General features: G+C 42.6%; 1 protein-coding gene across 1 annotated transcript; it reads right to left on the bottom strand.

Annotated features, from left to right (window-relative positions):
• Nucleotides 1-10246: 10246 nt before the first annotated feature.
• LOC120566253 lies at nucleotides 10247-13595 on the bottom strand. The gene is made up of 2 exons (XM_039812566.1): nucleotides 13518-13595; nucleotides 10247-12872 (listed from the first exon to the last, which is right to left on the bottom strand). Exon 2 carries the CDS (start codon nucleotides 12598-12600, stop codon nucleotides 11224-11226), a length of 1377 nt encoding a protein of 458 aa, XP_039668500.1. The 5' UTR covers nucleotides 12601-12872; nucleotides 13518-13595; the 3' UTR covers nucleotides 10247-11223.

Here is a 13595-nt window from a genome sequence, read left to right as displayed (position 1 = left end):
GTTTCTTTCACTGGAGTTGTGTAGAATCACTTCTCCTGATCTAATTTCTGTGTGCTACACAACATTCTCTCCCAGACTTTATTTTCAGGCAACCTACTTTTAATGCTGATGTCCCTGTACTGTCTATTATCTACAGCGATACAAGTCAAACAGGACTCAAGAAGATTTACTTTGGTGTGCATGTATGATAGATGTTGGAGTTGCAAACTGCAATGAGAGCACGTATTGTATTTTTTTACCGTGTGCATTTGAAAGCTACCTCTCTCACTTGAGAAAATGTGTTTGAATGTGAACAGAGCTCTTGTGAATGACAGCTCAGTCCAAAGAATCACAAATGATGTTTCGGTATTAACATGTTGAGTGACAAGCTGAAAGTCATCCAGACTCTGAAAGTCATTCAAACTGGATATTTACTTCAGTGTAGTAGTAGTAGTGTACTTTTTAAGTATACACATACTCACATTGAATTCCTCTGACAGAGCTTGAGACACATTGTTAAATCGTTTGAAAGCTAATCTATTGATGTTAATGAAGGTCATTTCACTCATAATTTCCTTTCAGGGCTGCTCCTGTACTGTCCTTACTGTACTGTGATTACTGTCTCAGGAAATGGTCATGTACTATTACAGGTTATCTATTATGGCACCAACCCTCCTGACCCCCATGTCTCCGATTAGTATTGAAAGGAGACAACAGTTTCCAGACAATGCTAATGTATGGTATGTGGCTGCTGTTGTCACTCATCTTGTAACAACATGCAAACAAAGTTAATGTCTTTCAGGTGGAGGCTTTTTATTTCATTTTTTTTAAATTATTTTATATTACTGTAAAGCAAAGAGCAGGAGCAACAGGTTTAAGGCATCCTTCATCTGAACAGTCCTGACAGTGGTTGTGAGAGTGTCATCTGGGAACTTACAGCAATTTCTGAGGGGATTTTGGCAACCCTGTTTAGTTTAAATTGCCCCAAAATCTGAATGTATAGGCATCTACTATTTAGAGGTTTTACTCACACCCCATTAGAACCCTCATCTAGAGTGAATGTGCAGTGTAGAATATTATGGTAAAAACTGTTCCCCTCAGACTGAGCCTCTCCATGTTTACAACATGAAAGAACCTACTTTAGAAAAGGAGTCATAAACCATAGAGATGTTGGACAAAAGAAATAACTTTCAATCTCAAATGTAAAGCCAACATGGATGAGAAGCCTAATGAACATTCAAACAAATACACTTCTGTGACAATTGGTAATGTGCAATGTGGTGAGATTGCTTTGTCAACTACATATGACCAAGGTCAAAAATACACTTACAATTAAAGTTTTTAATGATGACCACGGCCATGTCATCATAAATATTTGATTCTCGATAGATCAAGTAATTATTTCTGCTTATATGAACTCTGGTAATAAATGTCAAGTGAACTTAATGCTTTGATACATGAAGCTGTTCATTTGTGAATTTGCCATGTCTTTGTGTCTGCGCTCAGCCTCCCGACTTCCTACTGTTAGAGTCAACCCACATAGCTCGAGGAGAGATAAGAAGTGGGGGTTCTGGAAGAAGCGCTTCTCATCTTTTATGCCTCCGCTGGGTGTTCGGAGCAAACTTAACACAACTCTGAGAGTTGTCAGACAACTCCTCCATTCTTTCACAGCTGCAAAGGAGTGTGCAGTTAAAGTGGGAAAAAATAATTCAAGGAAAAATATTGAGGAATGCCCCACATTGTGTGTTCAGCTTTTTCTCTTTATTTTGTGGTGACCAAACTCTCCCAACTGTGCTTTTGCATAGTTTGTCTTTTCAACCCCCTAACTGTAACATCAAATTCCAATACATAACCTCAGCTGTATCTTTGACTGGATGCTAAGGCACAAGGTTGGAAACTACTGATGGCTGATGTAAGCAGGGTTGAAGTATTAAGATAAAAAGCAACAACTTTCACAGTTTGAATTCTTTGTCAGAGCAATATGCATTTTAATGGCAAACAGATCATAGAAATATTTTACTAGATTAGAAACAGCTGCTGCATGGCAATGAAATCACGTATTTTTTTTCATACGAAATGCTAATATTCCTTCAGAGTTTGAGACAACTTAGAAGGCAAGATGAACATCAGACCTTAAGAGTCATGTACATGAAATATGATTCTTGAAGTTAGTATTTTACTGTAAGTTTGCATTGCATTTCTATGCTTTTCTAAACTCAGTCTGTTGAGGTGACGTGATATCTTGTTGCAATACCAGTATTTCAAGGACAGCCACAACTAAAAAAGTGAACAGTAAACATAAATCTCTCAAAATGAAGGAATAAGGGCCTCTTTCTTCATCGACATTATGACCCAGTGTTAAACAATTACATGGATAAGCTGGCATTTAACATTTGAATCTCTCCTACCACAGAAGCCTCAGTACACCAGAAAGCATTAGAGTCAGGAAATGTGTTTTGAATAGTACTACTGTGATTTTGGCCACCTATATAGAGTTATTTTCGGCACATATAACACCAATTTATTTAAATAATCAGTTTAGCCAAAGTTCACATCCACAGGATTTGTTGAAAATTGATTCAGGTAAATTAAATCTGACTTGAAAAAACATGAAAAAAGCACTTGATTACATTTGATTAAAAAATAAATAAAACAGGAAATAATAAAATGTAGTGACTTTAACAAACTGATTTTATCAGGTATTCTATTTTAGGATGGCTTTTCCTGCTCTATTTACACAGAAGGGATGCACTCGCACTGTGTGACTCATTGAAGAGAATGCAGACGGACATAAGGTCTGAATTCTAACAAAGCGAGCACATATGGGACATTAGCAAATGGACAGACACAAGGATGTGTCAGTTCCTGTTACAGTAAGAGTGTGTGTGAGCACGTATATATATGCACAGTGTGTGTACCCATTAATGTACATTTTCCAGCTAAGTGTGTCTGTGTGTGTGTGTGTGTGTGTGGGAGGGGGTGGGGGTTAAAAAAGCATGTTCTGTGAACATTTGCAGCTGGAGTCTTTTGCATTAATTTAATTTGATGGAATTTCATGTGTAACAGAGCAGCTACTTGTCCCTTTACTGGGAGTCTAATCCCCACAGATTCTACATCAGAGATAGAACATGCAGTCAGACACACAGCTGTGACACAGGGAGGACGAGGGCCAAAAAGGCAACACATCTTTTAAAATAGGCTAATGTCAGATTTTGGCTTCTGTTTGGAGCTGCCATTTAAAATATCGGATAACATTTTTCAAATTAGGCCCCTCATCCACACCCTCAGGAACCATAGATGTTTGCATGGGCTCCCCTGGGCCTTGGGCAGAGGTCTTCTGTACCCTTTGACCCTCCCTGACGGCAGGCCTGCTGATAGCCTCAATACACCACAGTGCAATACGAAATGTATTTTGAGACACAGGTCACGTTTCTTTTCATGGAACAAGAAAAAGGGCGTATTAGGTACAATTTATTCTTACCATGTCCAAGTACAATTGCCCCCCCCCACCTCTCCTCTCCACTCCCCCATGTTCAGCTTTCACATTAGCAATGTTGTTTCGTACCCGACTACACTTGCGTCATCATCTACATGACATTTGTTTAGGTTGTCGCTACAGTGTAGAAAAGGGCGCCAATCGTAAGATCCCAAGCCCAAATTAATTTAGATCAGTGCTATGACTTTTCTTCTGAAAGTGTGTTATTAGATTATGCCTGGATATGCCAAAGCTTCAAATACTCCAGGATTGTTTTACAGATTTAAATCAGTATCACCAAGGATACCATGATATTTTCATTGACATCAATGAATACATTTATTAGTATAGTTGACAAGTTAGAACGAGGAAACATGGGTATGATAGAAAAGTAAATTTGCACATCTTGAATCTGATCAGAGTGCTGGTAGACTTGCCATAGCAATTGTCACATGAGTGCATCATGATGAAAAAAGTAACATTGACTCCCAGAGAAAGGTGTGGCAGCAGCCAAGGGAACTCTAAATATCAGACAGTGACCATAGGAATGTTACATGTTACACATCAACTCCTAGTGATTTATCTTCTGCTACTCATCGTAATCATAAGACTGACACACTCCATCTCCACATGGCTGAAGCTGTTTCATGACCTCTCAGTCAACCAGTTTGAGAAGTGTTTCAGATTAGACTGTTCCAGACTGATAATCCAAATGCACATTCGCTCAGATTACTTTATGCCTGTGGATTATGGGTCATGCATCATCTCATATTTGCAATAGAGAGATTCATGCTTGTACTCTTTGTTTGTGTATCCTTGTTTTTTAGTAGGAATTTGTGCCGTGTAGTGTATGTCTGCTTTCCGCATTTATTACTGTTTGTGCGCTTACAGGTGCTGAATGTTGCGGTTTGTTTCTCTGTTTTTTTAGGATTATATTTAATTTTATGATGAAAGGGCAGTTCAGTTCCTGTCAATGCAGCCATCAAAAGTGTGACCTGCAGCCTGTTATCTGAGCTCCATGAGTACACTGGAACTAATGTCTTCAGTATTAGATGGAAGATGGTTTAATCACTGTGATCTGTTTGGTTTTGGCATCACTACCAGTTTACAGTTCAAAGGCTTCAATCTGCTTGGTTCTTTCTCTGTTTTCACAGTGTTTAGGTTTCAGATTATCCTACAATCTACGTTGTAATACTCTTAACTATTTCAGAGGGCTGCTTTCTCTGCGGTTGTCCTCGAAACTTGGCAAAATCATCACTTGGCAGACTAATGTACCTATTTACAAATGGTGTGCTCATTTGTTTGCGTGTCATGAATATGAATACCATTTGACTCATTTAATTGCCACCATATCTCTTTTGGGGAGTATCACGTCTCACATATAAAACTTGTTTGTTTTGGTTCGAGCCTGCAGACAGAGCCAAGTAAACTGTTTTTCAGACTTCTGACCAACAGAGAGGATAAGGGCTCCGCTCTGTCAAGACAACCAGGAAAGTGAGATGAGATGAGACTGATGGATGACAGGACTCCCTGTCCGGCCAACCCTGCTGCTGCTCTCTCATTTGGCGATGTGTCACTTTAGTATTCAGGGTGTCGCTTTTTCCCACCCACTGAAATGAATCACAGCTTATTACAGTAATGAAAGTGTCACGACAGAGTTGATTAAATAATGCCTTAATGAATTACTGAAACAGCACAGAAAAAGACAGAAAAATAGCACACAATAAAGAAAATAGAGAAGAGAAAACGACAAGACAGTAACAAATAACAGGACATAGACAACATAAGAAATTAACCAAATGCTAATATGCTAATGTGTAGCAGGTAAAACGTTTAACATGTTAACATCTTTGTTCAGCGTGTTAGTGTTACAGGCCTCAAGCATGAGTAACCTGTTACAGATAAATATGCTCTGTTTTGGTTCAGGAAAAGGAGAGACAGGATATGTTAGTTGTGTTCGTTCAGCAGGCTGTCTTCTGTCTTTATTAACAGGATTTATAAAACTTTCTTTTCTTTTCTCTCATTTTAACAAACTTCACATCTTTTTTATATTAACTTCTTATTCACAAATTCCACAATTTTCTTCTTATTCACATTGCAATGCAAAAGGGATATTTTTAACCACTGACACAACATAGTATTTCTATGAATTTACAACTCTGTTTTTAAACCACAAAGTACTGAGTATCACCAACATTGTTGTGATCTTGATGTGTTTTACTAGCTGTAATTAAGCATGTTAACTTGCTTCTCCTTTCACCCTGCATAACACATTTATGAAAACCTTAATAAACAATACATTTTTACAAATACACATATATCAATGTCAAGGAGTTACGGTAGCAATAAATAAAAGTACGACATTACGGCCGCCATCTTGTGACTCCATTTAGCTACACACCGGAGCTAGGAAAACTCTGCTAGTGTACAGAAAGTACAAGTTTCTAACACAAATAAAACACACATTTTCGGTCTCAAACTTTCTCAGATAATGTTCCAACTAATTTTATAGTGCTTCGAAACACATTTTAGCATAGTAACACACACTTACTAACCTGTTTTGGTTCAGGAAAAAGAGAGACAGGATAGCGTTAGTTGTGTTCGTTCAGCCGGCGGCGTCTTCTGTCTGAGGGGACGGAAGCCTCGTGGTTGTTTACAACTAGCGTCACTTAACAATACTCCCCTTGTGGCGTAAGTGCATAATTACACTTGTAAAAGTATAAACTTAAAATACATGTAAACCTGATCCCTTTCAGAAAAAATATAATCAGATTTCAAACATTACAATTGTGACCATACATTTTGGGTGTGGGTGTTCGCACATCCCCCAACAAAAATAAAAATGTGGCTCCTGACATTTTACCATTTGAACTCATTACTCAACATCACACAAAATATGTACACTCAGAGTCCCTCCTCAACCTCCTTACCTGTATAGATGGGTCTGTTATAGAATACTGGCCAGGTGTAAGGGTGTGGCAAGTATGATGGGACAGAATACGGTGCTGGGAAAGAGTAGGGTGTGAGGGGGTATGATTGGATGTACCAAGGTGTCATGTTTGGTGATTCATAGACTACTGCACTACTAACGGATGAATGTCCCTGGATGGAGGGCTGGCCCAGTGTATTGTAAGTGAACTGTGTTGCTGGTCGCCTAGTCCTAGTCGACCTTCTGAGTGCCTGTTCAGTGTCTGGAGGCAGATCAGGCTCTACTTGTGACACTCCGGGAAGAGGCTGATCAATCCCACTTTCACGTTCCTGGGAAGGTGTGTGAATGACCCTTGGCTCTCCATTTCTCCTTTGTTCTTCTCCTTCACTCACTCGTTAGGTTCACTGTACGCTGTTCTGCCTGTTCTGTTCCCTGCTTCCTTTTGTTCTCTTGTGACCGGTCTTCTGCCTGCTCCTCTTCTCCTTACTGATTGTCCACAGTTGGCTGATTGACAGCATTCAGTAGGAGCAGGGTTCCTTAAGGGAACACAGGCAGGTTCACTGGTCAGTGCGACATCCTTTCTGTTTCCACTCCTCAAGTTATACCTTAGCTCATAGTAGATGGAACTGTCATCATCATCAGACCCTGTTTCACTGTTTGACGGAGGTCCTGTCTCTCTGTGAGGTGGTTTTGGTACTTTCCTCTTTGGTACTGTTTTTGTCTTTTCTTGTGCTGCTGGTAGATCACCAGGTAAGTCATTTACAAGATGCAACAAGTTGCGATGCAGGACGCGTGACTTGTTCCCATCCATTTCTGAGACCACCTTGTAAACTGGGTTGTCACTGATCTGTTCTTTCACGACATAGATGGTGTTTTCCCAATATGCTCTTAACTTTCCGGGACCACCTCTTTCACTCAGGTTTCGTACCAGTACTCGGTCTCCTGGTTGCAGCACTACCCCTTTTGTGTGTCGGTCATAATACTTCTTACCACGAGCACTGGACTTTTTACTGTTATCTAATGCTATCCGGTAAGCTTCAGTCATCCGTTCTGCCCATTTCTCAGCATAACTTCTTGCAGTTTGGGGTTCATCACTACTGGTCATCCTGAACAACAAATCTATAGGTAACCGTGGGTGTCGACCAAAAAGCAGGAAGAAAGGTGAGTACCCAGTCGCTTCATGGCGTGTACTGTTGTACGCGTGGACAAGTTGTGGGAGATAGTCTTTCCACCTTTCCTTTTTTTCCTCACCTAGGGTCCGCATCATCTGTAGCGCACGGTGCGTTAAACCGTTCAGCAGGATTCCCCGGGGGATGGTATGGAGTTGTCCGAGAGTTTCCTACTCGCGCTTTTAGTGTGCAGATGTCCGAAAGAGCTCATTTTCGAACTCGCCTTGCTTGGCGATGAAGCTTGAAGGGATAGCCATACCTTGGAATGTAGTCACTGAAGATCTTCGATCTGCCGCAGTCTTCCGGACTTATTGCCGTAGGATAAGCCTGTTCATACCTAGTAAAGTGGTCTACCACCACTAGGATATACTGGTAACCTCCTCTGCTTGGCTCTAAATGCAAATAGTCGATGGAAACAAGCTCCATTGGAGAGCTGGTGGTTATACTAGCCATTGGGGCTCGAATGTGTGTCGCTGGCTTTTTTTTCTTTATGCATGGACACTGCTTGGTAACATAAGCTTCAATCTCTCGTCTCATATAAGGCCAATAGAACCTTTGCCTTGCTAAGCTGAGGACTCTTTCAGTACCAACATGGCCCATGCGTGCGTTAATTTTGTGTTTGCACTAGTGGCTTGAAGCTGGCAGGTAAACAACTAGCTGACGTTCTCTCGCTGTCTTCCGATGTAGAGAACCCCATCTTCAATGTGAAGCCTTGTCCATTCATGCATCATTTTCCTGCCAGTTCCCCTTACTATACGTTTCATGTCATCTGTGAGTGTTTTGTTTGACTCTTTCATTTTCAGAATCTCACCTATCACCGGATCTGTTCTCTGAGCTTTTTGCAGTTCAGCAAGGTCAATAGGTCGTACTGTTTCTCTACTGCTTGGTTCGAGCTGGTCACCATGTCTTAGAGTCAAGGCGGCAATCCAGGCAACATCTCCATCCTCTCCTGCTCTGCGGCCTTCCCATGTGGCAGTGACAGCTTCTTTGGACAGTTCCTGTGTACATTCTTTGACATATTCATTAATGTCGAGAGGGCATCTTGAAAGAGTGTCTGCGTCGGCATTTGCTTTGCCAGGTCGGTACCGTATGTCAAATCTGAAATCTGACAGCTCACCCACCCACCTGAAGCCAACAGCGTTCAATTTAGCTGTACGCATGACATATGTCAAGGGATTATTGTCTGTGAAAATAGTGAAATGTGGGGCGTAATACAGGTAATCTCTGAATTTCTCACAAACGGCCCACTTAAGAGCGAGAAACTCTAGTTTGCCTGAATGTAGCCTGTAATTTCTTTCGGCTGGGGTAAGGGTCCTTGAGCCGTATCCAATTACCCCATTTTGGCTCTGGTAGAGGACAGCTCCAAGTCCCTTATCAGACGCATCTGTGTGGAGCACAAACGGCAACTCGAAATCTGGGTAGGCAAGGACAGGAGGATTCACCAGTTGATCAATCAATTTACTCAGTGCCTCCTGGTGTTTCTCAGTCCATACAACTGGAGTTCTGGATGGTAACTGTGTACCCTTTCCTTTTTGTGCCCTCAGCTTTTCCTGTGACTGTGACTCTTGGTTCTTCCTAGGCTGTAGGAGCTCGTAGATTGGCGCGGCCATCCTGGAAAAATCTTGAATATACGATCGGTAATAACTCAAGAAGCCAACAATCCTCCGCACATCTCCAACAGTAGCAGGTGATTCCTTCTTCAGGGCATACACTGCCTCCAGGTCTTTGGGATCAATGCGCACACCTGCTGCTGAGACCAAACGACCAACATATCTCACTTCCTGCTTGAAGAGGTCGCATTTGGTGGGCCTGAGCTTGACTCCATGGCTTTGCAGTGCTCTGAGAACTTTCCTCAGCCCGTCAACGTGATCCTCAAATGTTCTGGCAAAGCACAGTATGTCATCCAAATAGGGAATACAACACTCATCTCGCAGGGGAGCGAGCATCTCTTCCATACTGCGTTGAAACGCAGCGGGTGCGTTAGTCAGTCCAAAAGGTATACGCACCCACTCAAAGAGACCCCAGGGAGTGATAAATGCAGTCAGGTGGCGTGACCCCTCTGCGATGAATCCCTGGTGGTACGCCTTCCCCTGATCTAGAATGGAGAACCAACTGTACCCACCTAAAGTATCAGTGATGTCTTGGATCCTTGGCAAGGGGTGCCGGTCTGAGATGGTGTGCTGGTTCAAAAGACGGTAATCAATGCAGAGTCTGAGTGTCCCATCTTTCTTTCGTACACAGACTACCGGTGCGGAGTAAGGAGATTTTGACCTCACAACCCATCCCCGTGCCAGAAGATCCTCAATGTACTCCTTTACCTCTTTGTAAAGAGGCTTCGGGATGGAGGTATATGTTTTTTGAATAGGAGTATTGTCCTTCAGGGTGATGGACATTTCCAAGCTGGGTATACAGCCCATATCATCATCATCATCTCGGGCGAAGCTCCCGATTCTTCCCGCAGCATTTTCTTGACGACTTTCTGCTGGTCCTCACTTAAAGAGCTCACAATCAATGGGGGTCCCATTCCTGTGCTACGCTACCTGTCTTGTCTGGTTGAGTCCTAGGGGGTTCTTCTCGCTCAACTTCTGGAGTAACACTCGACTTAGTGGGGTCTAACTTGTCTGTCTGTATTACTCTGGCTACTGGCTCAATGCTCCTCTAGAATAGACCTAGAGGAGAGAGACCCCCGTGTTTGGTGTGGTTGCCAATTGGAACTCTAACATAGGGGACTTTAGCCTGACTAATCTCTATTAAGCTATCACCAACATCTAGCTGCTGTAACTGTGGGTTGCTCTCATTGGGTTCAAAAAGTACTAGAGGGTGTGACGTGTCAAATGTGGGTGGTATTTTACACCTAACATGTCTGACCTGACCAGCTGGAATAACCACATTGTTCAGTCCCACCTTCAACGCACCTTGACTCACTTCATTGTCACTGGTGGGCTTCGCCTGGATGAAGTTGACTAGCGCAGCTGCGTTGTCATCTGGGAGACTCATTGCATCACGAAGGAGATTCACAAGGGCAGGTACCAGATTTTCTCCCTCCTCCGGCCCCAATATCAGCTGCTCAATCACGTTAAAACCAATCAGGGGACGGTCCATGGGTACACTGCTCACGAGGAAAGGTACTTGTATTGTTAAGTTGGGGTCGCTGTTGCCTGGAAGACTCACCATCACCCCCACCCAGCCATCATAAGGTAATGGCTCACCATTGACAGCTATTACACTGAGACCCTTGTCTCCTAGGAGTTCAGCCAATGGACGCAGGTTGTGATCAGGAAGGTAGGTCTTCACCCACTGGCGGTCCAGGAGACTGACTTGGGCACCAGAGTCCAATAAACAGTCCACTGCATAGCTGTGAATGTAACACCTTATCTTACATTTCTTTCCCACAAGCTGAGCCACTTTTTCATTTACTTCAGTCTTTGTGTTTGCGACCAGGGCAATTACACACTTGACATGAAGAGGTTCTTCTTGTTGTGTCTCTGATTTGGGGGGGTGCTCCTGTCTGCTGCTTAGTGAGTGTGCATCAGCAGCTGGCTTGCCAACGTTCTTTGCTTGCCCCCGTTTTAGGCATCCAACTGCTCTATGGCCTCCTTCACCACATATGAAGCAATGGTTACATACACTGGCCCCCTTCTCAACACAGTTTGGGCAACCAAATTGCTTTGCTATTTGTTTTGGCTTGGTGTGTGGGCACTGGCATGTTTTGTCAGGGGTCTTTGTGGCATCTTTGTCAGAGCATCAACCTTTGCACTCAGCTCCTCTACTGCCTTATTTTTATTCTTTGATTTGTAGTCTGTTTGTTTTTCTGTGTCCTTCTCTGACTCAAGCTGAGCGCTGTGAGCGTGAGTTACCTTTTGGCGAGCACAGTGTCCTAGTCTCCGCTGTCTCTCACTTGATACTTTGTTCACTTGCCTTATCAGTGCTTCATCTGGAACAGTGTAATCAGACAGGAGTGGCTTGAGCTCATTGCGAATGTCGCTATACTTGGGGAGAAGGCCCTGATGAATGGTGCGCAGAAAAACATTCTGGATTGTGCGGGGCTCATATTCAATGTCCTTGTTATCTTGTCTGGATGCAAACATAACTTTCTGTTTCAGCCCAATTATCCTATACAAGAACTGTTGGGGACTCTCCTCATCATATTGTTTGGTACTCATCAACTCCTGAAATAACTCACTGCCGCTCTTCTCACTCAGGTGTGAACGCAGGAAGCTCTTAAGCTCACAGAGAGTCAAGTCGTCCTTGTTGATCAACATGTCCTTAAACTGTCCAGGTTTGATGATGCGGAGCACACCTTGGATGATCTCACCCTCTGTGTGGTTTGGCTTGCGTCCCTCATCAATCTGCTTACATAGCCCATGGTAAGTGATGTCTGATGTATGGTCTCCAACCTGACCGCTGTGTACTTTAAACTCTCTGCGCTGAAGGAATGATAGGTCTCCTAGGGAAACCATATTATCAGGCCTGAAGCTGTTTGGGTCTGTTGTGGGGTGACTATCAGTTTTCTTCTCTGTTCTGGGATGTGATAACTGTGTGTCAGTGAAGGTAGGTGTATGTTTTTCTGGTGCTGCAGTCTTAAACTCAGCTAACTTCATAACTAGAGCCACATAGTTAGCCATTAGCTTTTGATACTCAACTGCTTCTGGATCAACAGGATGTGTGTCAACAACATGACTCTCTACACTGTCCTGTTGAGCTGCTAGAGTGGGCGTAGATGTTGCTGTTAGTGGAAAACTCTCATTACCTGATACTATGGGCTGACTGACTTTGGTAACACGACGAGAAATTAGCTCAGTAATATCATCTTTCAAAGACAATAAGTAAGAAAGTCCCTGGTCCTCTAACTCAAGTAATGTTTTACAGTCCATGTATGAACATACATAATCAAAGCAACTCTCTTCGTCACCCTCAGTTACACATGAAAAATCCACATCTAGAGCCGGTGGAATGTTCCCAGCTACCTGAAACAGTTCTTCTGCGGTCAGGGTGTGCAGGCTTTTCTTTATCTTCCAGGTCAGTCCTTTTCTTTCGGCGTCCTCCATATTGTCATTGGTCAGCAATGTCTCACAATCCAGTCACCTCGGCCAACCAGCAGTGCACTCCTCCAGCTGTGGTCCCCTCTCTCGCAAGCTGTGGTCCCGTAGCTGCCTCAGTCACACACCAGCCACTCCAGTAGGCCTGTCCTGTGATCTCTGCCTGTAGTTCGTAGATTAAAGGATCAACATCAGCCCTCGTCAGATGCCGATCCCAGCGGTGCCTCCAAAATTCTGTTACAGGCCTCAAGCATGAGTAACCTGTTACAGATAAATATGCTCTGTTTTGGTTCAGGAAAAGGAGAGACAGGATACGTTAGTTGTGTTCGTTCAGCAGGCTGTCTTCTGTCTTTATTAACAGGATTTATAAAACTTTCTTTTCTTTTCTCTCATTTTAACAAACTTCACATCTTTTTCATATTAACTTCTTATTCACAAATTCCACAATTTTCTTCTTATTCACATTGCAATGCAAAAGGGATATTTTTAACCACTGACACAACATAGTATTTCTATGAATTTACAACTCTGTTTTTAAACCACAAAGTACTGAGTATCACCAACATTGTTGTGATCTTGATGTGTTTTACTAGCTGTAATTAAGCATGTTAACTTGCTTCTCCTTTCACCCTGCATAACACATTTATGAAAACCTTAATAAACAATACATTTTTACAAATACACATATATCAATGTCAAGGAGTTACGGTAGCAATAAATAAAAGTAGCGACATAACACGGCGCCATCTTGTGACTCCATTTAGCTACACACCGGAGCTAGGAAAACTCTGCTAGTGTACAGAAAGTACAAGTTTCTAACACAAATAAAACACACATTTTCGGTCTCAAACTTTCTCAGATAATGTTCCAACTAGTTTTATAGTGCTTCGAAACACATTTTAGCATAGTAACACATACTTACTAACCTGTTTTGGTTCAGGAAAAGGAGAGACAGGATACGTTAGTTGTGTTCGTTCAGCAGGCTGTCTTCTGTCTGAGGGACG

Source organism: Perca fluviatilis, chromosome 10 (assembly GCF_010015445.1).
Source record: "Perca fluviatilis chromosome 10, GENO_Pfluv_1.0, whole genome shotgun sequence".
Lineage (NCBI taxonomy): Eukaryota > Metazoa > Chordata > Actinopteri > Perciformes > Percidae > Perca > Perca fluviatilis.
Note: the sequence above shows the minus strand (reverse complement) of the source record. Positions and strands in the feature narration are given on the sequence as shown.

Bases quoted from the DNA above. Each gene is read 5' to 3' on its own strand.
- LOC120566253 (XM_039812566.1), bottom strand. From the start codon at position 12,600: ATGGAGGACGCCGAAAGAAAAGGACTGACCTGGAAGATAAAGAAAAGC.